This window comes from Mastomys coucha, unplaced genomic scaffold, assembly GCF_008632895.1.
Source record: "Mastomys coucha isolate ucsf_1 unplaced genomic scaffold, UCSF_Mcou_1 pScaffold20, whole genome shotgun sequence".
Taxonomy (NCBI): domain Eukaryota; kingdom Metazoa; phylum Chordata; class Mammalia; order Rodentia; family Muridae; genus Mastomys; species Mastomys coucha.
The window spans coordinates 33,604,875-33,613,664 of NW_022196903.1; the positions used below are offsets into that span (position 1 = coordinate 33,604,875).

An 8,790-nucleotide genomic window follows, 5' to 3' on the forward strand; every position below is an offset into this window, starting at 1 on the left:
AGGAGCAAAGACAAACCCTGAAACCCAATCGGAAGGGGCTTGGCTTTTCCTGTTAAAAGCTGACAAAGAATAGGATTAGAGGGAGTCTCGAAGAACTGACTTGCTCAGTCCGTTTGGCCCTGACGTCCCTCAGGCCCACTTTTGCGCAGGCGCAGAGCTACCACGCACAGAAACACGAACACGTAAGCAAAAGCAGGAGCTTCCCCGTTCGGCTTCGTTGCATCCACTGTGTGCAGAGTGAAACTGTTGGCTCTTGGTATTTAAACTACATTTCCCAGCAGGCATCGGTTTCACACTGAGCCTAAGTTTGGTTCTCTGCGATAGGGTAAAAACAATAAATTTAAGTGATGACGTACGAAACAGGAAATAACTTGATTATGGTGTTTGAGGACACCGGTAGAAGAAGCCCCAGTGGCCTAATGGATAAGGCATTGGCCTCCTAAGCCAGGGATTGTGGGTTCGAGTCCCATCTGGGGTGGTCCTTTTTTTTCAATTTTAACACTTTCTAATTAGATGATTGTTACGAGTCAAACTTACTATTCATTTTACGTATTTAGAGACAAGGTTTCTCTACATAGTTCTGGCTGTCTTGGGACATACTAGACAGACCAGAACGGTCTATGAACTCTGAGATCCGCCTGCTTCTGCAGGCAGTAAAGGCGTGTGCCACAACGCCCGGCCATTTTGTTTAAAAACTGGAGAAATTGATGTGAGGCTTTACTAGAAATTGATGTTGAGGGGCTGCTGTTCGCCGTACCAGGATGTGAGTTCATTTTCTCCCCCTTGGCTGCGGGTATCCTAAAGTTTGGAGGTCGGTACGTTTAATTTTGACATCCCTGGTAGAAATGGTTAAGATCTTTTTGGCGTGACCTGTGTCAGATCCACATACTCTCCTGCTGGACACCTTTCCTCCGAGACTCCGCGGCCTTCGGTCCAAAGTGACGCAGTGAGAAGGGCCGAGAGGATTCGGCAGCTTCCCTGGCTCTCCTTCTGATCCCCTAAGGTGTCCCTTGGCGGTTCACTCGTCGGGCAGACGGCAGGCGGCGCTGTGGGGCGGAGTGGGCGGGGGAGCATCTCGCCCGCCTGCCTGCGAGGGCGCCCGAGGCTGCTAGGGACCAGGCTCGCCAAGGACGCAGAAATGGCGGCCTTGGGGTCCCCAGCGCGCACTCTGCGAGGCCTTCTGCGGGAGCTGCGCTACCTGAACGCGGCCACCGGGAGACCGTATCGCGACACAGCCGCCTACCGGTACCTTGTTAAGGCTTTCCGAGCGCATCGGGTACGGAATCCGCGTCTGGTGGGCTCCGGGTCGCGGGAGGGGAGGATGAAGGGCGGTCTGGGCAGGGTGACGTGCCTGAGGCGACCCGGCCTCTACCTGAGCTTCTCACCACGTAATCCAACCCTTCGGCTAACCTGCGGTCTCAAGTCCCCTACTGGCCTAGAAGCCGCGTGGGGTGCACCTTCCTAGGGACTTCGGATCTGCCACCCACCAGGGTGGAGCTGTCTCAGACGATTTCATTGGCTTGTCTGGTACATGGGGTGTGGAATGGGGTAAGGGGTGGGCGCTGTGTGAAGTAGGTCCTAGGGGTCGTAAGACTGGGCATAAGAGTACAAGCATCCCCTCTCCTCACCCTTTCTACATTAAAGTTTTTATAGGAAGCAATGCTTTTGTGATTTGACGTGTGTGTGTGTGTGTGTGTGTGTGTGTGTGTGTGTGTGTGTGTGTGTACACGTACGCGAGCGCGCGCTCTTGCTTGCTTGCCTGCGTGTTGGTGGGGAATGAAGATACAGAATTTCAGTATTAATCTGGCTGACCTGCAATTTGCTGTTTAGACTAGTTCGACCTTGAACTCACATCTGATTGCCCTTCTCTCCTGAGTGTGGGAATTAAAGGCATGGACCAGGCAAAAGCAATTTTTAAGGCAATTTAGTGGGGAATATTCAAGAGTTTAAGAGTGGTACTGTTTTATTTATTAATAGACTTTCACCACCGAGGAAAGCAATATCTTGAATTCTATAGAGATTGCACATCTTTAGCTTGCTGTATGACAGGATACATGTTTTACTGGTGTAACAAACATAAACATACAGAATGCTATCCTTGTGATCCACAATTCATATTTGTCTTAGAAAGGAATGGAAGATAGTTAATTTTCCAAATGTGTTAGTGCTCAATTCTCTGCCTTTTGGACAAGTATCAAATACAAGTGGGGTGGCTAAGGCTCAGGGACAGTTGCCAGCACAGTTCTGCCTGATCAAGCATAACTGCAATTTAGGGGAAGGAAAACTAATGTTCTTAAGCAATGCAAAACCTTAAAACTAAAATTCACTTAGCTTTTAAAAAGTCACGTTAAGGACTGTGTATTAAAACCTAGGGCCAAATATCAAGAATAAGATGTGACAGGTAGTGGTGGCACATGTCCTTTAATCCTAGCAATTGGGAGGCAGAGGCAGGTGATCTCTGAGGCCAGTCTGGTATACATAGGGAGTTCCAGGATAGCCAGGACTATATAAATCTTATCTCTGGAAAACAAACAAACACAACAATAATAAACAACAAAGATATACATGTAAGAAGCTACAGTCTACCTGAAGAGCCATAAAATAAGACCATGTTTAGCATAAATAAGTGCTAAGGGTATAGATAACCAGAGGACAGTGGTATGAAGAAGAGGGGGTTAAAAAGGCTAGTGGGCTATAATTAGGGATCTGGAATTTGCAAGTGAATGGAGGATAGGAAAAGTAAAGGTACAGGAAAAGAAAACATAATTAAAAAATTAAAGCATAATTAAATGGCAAGACCAACAGTCTCCAAGAGGGGAAGATAAGGTAGGTAGGTATATATGACTGCAGTTGTACCTTATAGAGGTGACATTATTGTCCCTGAAGGGGCTTTGTAGTAAAGGTTTTGAAATTTCTTACAAAAAGCATGTGGGAGGTAATGGTAGTCGGATCTCAGACTTTGAGCCCAGTCTAGAGTTGAATTCCAGGATAGCCAGAGCTCCATAGTGAAAACCCTACCTAGAAAAAAAAAAAAAAAAAAAAAAAAAAAAAAAAAAAACCAGTAACAGCAAAAGAAATTCCTTAGGAAAACACCATAAATTCATGCTCAAATTTATTTCCAGGGCTGAGCCAGGCCTGGAAACCCACTGAAACACTGTTAACCCCTGAAACATAGGCAGGCAGATACCTGAATTCAAGGCCAACCAGAGCTACTCTGTCTCAAGAAACTAGCAAAAAGCAACTAAACAAAACAAAAACAACACCCCAAAACATCAAGACTGATTGGGAGAGGCAGCAGAACAAACAGTACTTGTCTAGCATGCCTGAGGCCCTGGGTTCTACCTCCAGTACTGGGGAGAAGAAGAAAATTTGAGAAATCCTATCCTACTGAATGCACATAAGAATGTGGGGGAGGATGCTTTTTCCTTTTCTTCTGGCTCAGGGCTAACACTTTTCTGTGCTCATCTTTTCTGTTCCTTAGGGAGAGGAAAGATGCAACTGGGAACATTTCTTTTTTCCCCTACCTAGGTCTTTTAATATATTTTTGTGTGAGGGGGGCATGTATGCCAAACATAGGGGCCAGAAGACATAGTAGAGTCAGTTTTCTTTTTCTACTGTGTGGGTTTCAGGGATTGAACTCTGGGCATCAGGTCTGGCTGGCACCAAAAGTCCTTACCCACTAAGCTGTATCAGCAACTGTATCTTGATCTTTGGAGATAGGATCAAAGTGGTTCCCAGGCAGGCGAGGATACAAGGCATCTTCACATACATACACTAACACTGACCCAGGAGTGACTGTGGTTTCACACATCTGTAAATCTCAGCATTTGTAAGACCAAGGCAAGAAGGCTGAACCACAGACCAGTCCTTGCTACACAGCATGACCTTCCTTGTCTTAAAATGTTTTCATTAGAGCAGTTGAGTGCTGCTGTAGAACATTAAATATTACCTGTTCTAGTTTTCAGATTTTAACCTGGGATATTCAGACTGAGAAAAGGAATTATGTATGCAGTAGTACCCAGGGACTAACCCACACATCCCCAATTATGCTCCAATTTTTGATGTTCCTGCTCCTTTCTCACAACCTAGGAACCTAGTTAAGGACAGAGTACTAAAAATGAAGCATTGTGAAGAACAACCATTATCTGGAGTCACTCTGGACACTGATATGAACTTTATAGCTTCTTAATGTCATTAGAATCCAGATTTTCCAGATAATTAAATTGTAAACGTGAGTTTAATATCAAAACATACTTATTGCATATACATATGTAGATACATACATACATATATATATACATACATGATCTTCATTTTGTTACAATTGAGTACAAAGCCCTATCCTGGCATCCTAGCCCCTCCCACCATCCTCGCCCCAACTCCCAGGCCTGTTCCAGCTTACTCAGTCCAGTTCCCCCCGAAGTACCCCCCCCAGCTATGAATTGTCCTTTAATTTACTATCATGGCCAGTCTACTATTTCTTTTTTGTTTTTTGTTTTTGTTTTTTGTTGTTGTTGTTGGAGATAGCTCTGGCTGCCCTGGAACTCACTCTGTAGACTAGGCTGGCCTTGAACTCAGTAATCCGCCTGCCTCTGCCTCTCAAGTGCTGGGATTAAAGGTGTGCGCCACCACTGCCCGACTTCTACTATTTCTTCTTCTTTTATGGACTCTTGTAGATGCCTCTGGATGTTTTCTCTCTCAGTCACAATTAAAACCACTCCATGGCTTGGTTATCTCAGTACTTTCTTTAATGTGCCCCCTCACATACAAAACATATATGTACTGTTTAAGCCATAGAACAACACAAAGCAGCATTAACTTGTTTAAAGGAAGGACAAGCATGCATTCTTTATGTGACAAGCAGATCCGGAAGGCAGTTTTCCTAACTCTATAGTGCTTCTATGGGGGTGTTAAAGACATTCATGTGCATGTTTGTATTTGTTCATTTTGTAGAGAAAGCTTATTAATTCTCCCTCTGTGGGTCTGTGGATACAGTAGGTGGTGTTAACAGGCTATCTGACTTATTACTTTTTTAAGGTTACCAGTGAGAAGTTGTGCAGAGCCCAACACGAACTTCACTTTCAAGCTGCCACCTATCTCTGCCTTTTGCGTAGCATCCGACAACATGTAGCCCTTCATCAGGAATTTCATGGCAAGGGTGAGCGGTCAGTGGAGGAGTCTGCTGGTTTGGTGGGCCTCCAGTTGCCCCGTCAGCCTGGAGGGAAGGGCTGGGAGCCATGATGCAGAGAATCCTCAGATGTTCCTTCATTCAAGAACTTAACCATTTCTACCAATATGTATTTATCATTAAATCTTTTTTAAAATGTAGTTTTTGGTTGCTTTTCTGTATTTTACGTTGACTGAGTAGTTAGGGAAATAAAATTGGAGTGAATTTGCTGAACTTTTTTTACCTTGGGTTCATTGCTGTTCTTATGTGTCAGTACTCTTGTACATGAAGGTTCATGTGAAGACCAGAGTTTGACAAAGGGATGCCTTTCTCAAGTACTTCTCTGCTTTATTTCTTGAGACATTGTCTCTCACTGAACTTGGAGGTCACTGTTTTGGGTTCCGTGACAAACTATCAAGTCTCCAGGATCTATTTGTCTTGGTTCCCTAGCTCTGAGGTTAGAAACATGCACTGCCATGACTATGTATGTGGATGCTAAGGATTCAAACTCAGGCACTTATGTGTGCATACTTTATCCAGGGAGCCTGCCCCCTAGTCCCTCATGCATTTGATTTAATTTTAAAACTTAGGGCTTTGGTTGTTGTTTTTGGTTATAAATGGAGGCATGGAGTTAGTGGTCGAGAGTGTATTACTCTTGCAGAGGAGCTGAGGTTGGTTCTCAACACCATGTCAGGTAGCTAGCAACCACCTTTTGTAACTCTAGTTAAAAGAGATCCAGCACCTCTGGTCTGTGCAGGTACTTGCACTCACATGCACCCCCTCCCCACCATAGACATAATTTTTTTTTTTTTTTTTTTTGAGACAGGGTTTTTCTGTATAGCCCAGTCTGTCTTGGAACTTACTCTGTAGATCAGGCTGGTCTTGAACTTAGAAATCCTCCTGCCTCTGCCTCCCAAGTGCTGGTATTAAAGGCATGCACCACCACTGCCAGCAAAAGTTTTGTTTCTTTGAGATAGGGTCTTGCTGTGTAGTTCTGACTGGCTTGGAATTTGCTATGTAACAGGCAGTCCTTGAACTCAGAGAGACCTGCCTGCTTCTTGTCTCCAGAGTACTAGGATTAAAGTACCACTATGTTGAACTCTTAATATTCTTATTCTAATGCCCTAAATATAATACCCATATTCATCCTTTGTCTCTCCTCACATTTCCATTGCTTTTGGTAAGCATTACTAAGTTTACTATGCATCTATGAATATATTTCCTATGCCTAGGCAAACACATAAATATATAGATGGGTATCTTTCTAAAATTTTTATTTTCTTATTATATGGTATATGTGAGTACAGGGAGAGAAGGTCAGAGGACAATTTTAGAGAGTCAGTTCTCTCCTTCCACAGTGGGATCTAGGGATTTAGTCTTTTTTTTTTTTTTTTTTGATTTTTAAGACAGGGTTTCTCTGTATAGCCCTGGCTGTCCTGGAACTCACTCTGTAGACCAGGCTGACCTCGAACTCAGAAATCCGCCTGCCTCTGCCTCCCAAGTGCTGGGATTAAAGGCGTGTGCCACCACCACCTGGCTAGGGATATAGTCTTAATGTTGCAAATGCTTTTGCCAACTTGCCAGTCCAGTGTGTCTATCTTTTATAAAAGTACACAGCTATGATGTGTTAGGGTCCTGGCAGGAAACAGCAAGGTTGAGGAAAGTTAAAGGGATACATGAAGATGTGGGATCAAAGTAATGCCAAATGGTTAGCTAATAACAGTGGGAGATATTTCTTCCTTAGGCCTGATAAGCAATGACTCTTTAAGGACTATGGTCACAGTTGAACCCCAGCCCACAGGATGTCCAGGAAGAGGGAAATAGAATGAGCACATTATCATCTACTTCTTACAACTGTCAACTTGCTCTTACTTTTTTTTTTTTTTTAAGATTTATTTATTATTATATGTAAGTACATTGTAGCTGCCTTCAGACACACCAGAAGAGGGCGTCAGATCTCATTATGGATGGTTGTGAGCCACCATGTGGTTGCTAGGATTGAACTCAGGACCTTCAGAAGAGCAGCCAGTGATCTTACCTGCTGAGCCACCTTCCAGCCTTGCTCTTACTTTTAAACTGCATTTGAAAGAAATGGTTCTACTGCATTTAGCTAATCCCATCTAAAACTTGGGCTGTTTAGTATTGGTCTCCTTGCTCGTCATGTTTAATCTTCCACAATATGCTTCTGCATGTTCTACTTCCTTTCTATTCCTCAATCTTCACTGTGTCTGCCCCAAATTCATGTAATGATAATCTTTTTTTAATTAAAAAAATTATTGGGCTGGAGAGATGACTCAGTGGTTAAGAACACTGACTCCTCTTCCAGAGGTCCTGAGTTCAATTCCCAGCAACCACATGGTGACTCACAACCATCTGTATGGGATCCATTGCAGCCTTCTCGTGTGTGTCTGAAGGCAGCTACAGTGTAAAAATTTTAAATAAATTTTTAAAAAAATGTATTTACTGACAATTCTGACATTTATTTACTCCAACTCTAAAGATATATAATACAGAATTTTCAGAAGTCAATACCAGGAGAATTAAAGAGAGCAGTAAACAGAGCCAGTAAAGGGAACATGTAAATTTAATGTTACTGAGTACTACCAGTTTTTATAAGTCACATGAAGGTCAGGATGCCTTAAGTATCTTAAACTTCAATCTTCCTCCTACATGGAAAGGATTTTAACATTTAATATTTCTTTCTAGTTCTAATCCCATTGAAGCTCATAGATTAAATTAGTTTGGCATTTCAGGAAAATAATTTTTAAATTTTGGAGAGTGACTAGTTATAGAAGAAATTCTATTTATACTTGATATTTTCCATATTATAAATTTACACTAAGAAACATTTTACTTGATTTAAAAGTGTAGAAATATATACTACCAAAAGTATAATTTCACCTGAGTTAAAAAAAAAAAAGGAACACTTTACAAGTTTGCATGTCCTCTTTGTGTGTGTAAGGCCATATGATCCTTTCTGTACTGTTCAAGTTCAGTGTATGGAAGTGAGCACCATTGATAATCTTTTGACTGAAGTAATAAAATGCTCAAAAATGATCCTTTTGCTTCAAATGTCCTTAACTCCATAAATAATTTTCTGTAAACCACCAACTTCATTTGTGCTGTGCTTCTCTTTATTGTATATGTGAGGGCTTCCCCAACACACAAGAAACTAGACATAATCTTAGACCAAAAACCATGTCTCACTCATCTTTGCATTCTTCAAAGCATATATTCATAGCATGTGTTCAGTTGGTGCTATGGAATTCATGGCCCAGTTAACTCCACTTTAGAATTATAAACTGGGGAGGCAGAGACAAGTGGATCTCTTGAGAGTTAGAGGCCAGCCTGGTCCAGGACAGCCAGGGCTGTTACACAGAGAAATCCTGTCTTAAGAAAACCCAAAATAGCCAGGCAGTGGTGGCCCATGACTTTAATCCCAGCACTTGGGAGGCAGAGGCAGGTGGATTTATAAGTTCAAGGCCAGCCAGGGCTATACAGAGAAACCCTGTCTTGAAAAACAAACAAACAAACAACAAAAAAAACCCAAAAAGCAAAATTGTAAACTGAACATAACCATTCAAAAAGCTTTTTTTTTTTTTTTTTTTTTTTTTTTTTTTTTT

The 8,790-nt window shown here is 42.4% G+C and overlaps 1 protein-coding gene and 1 non-coding gene across 2 annotated transcripts; both read left to right on the forward strand.

Moving 5' to 3' along the window:
* Positions 1–405: 405 nt before the first annotated feature.
* On the forward strand, positions 406–478 carry Trnar-ccu. Its single transcript has one exon. It is a non-coding gene; the product is annotated as a tRNA-Arg (tRNA).
* A 310-nt stretch (positions 479–788) lies between these two features.
* Fmc1 (formation of mitochondrial complex V assembly factor 1 homolog) lies at positions 789–5,401 on the forward strand. Its single transcript, XM_031381599.1, has 2 exons — positions 789–1,276; positions 5,038–5,401. The coding sequence occupies exons 1-2, from the start codon at positions 1,139–1,141 to the stop codon at positions 5,239–5,241; spliced, it is 342 nt and encodes a 113-aa protein (XP_031237459.1). The 5' UTR covers positions 789–1,138; the 3' UTR covers positions 5,242–5,401.
* The last annotated feature ends 3,389 nt before the right edge of the window (positions 5,402–8,790 follow it).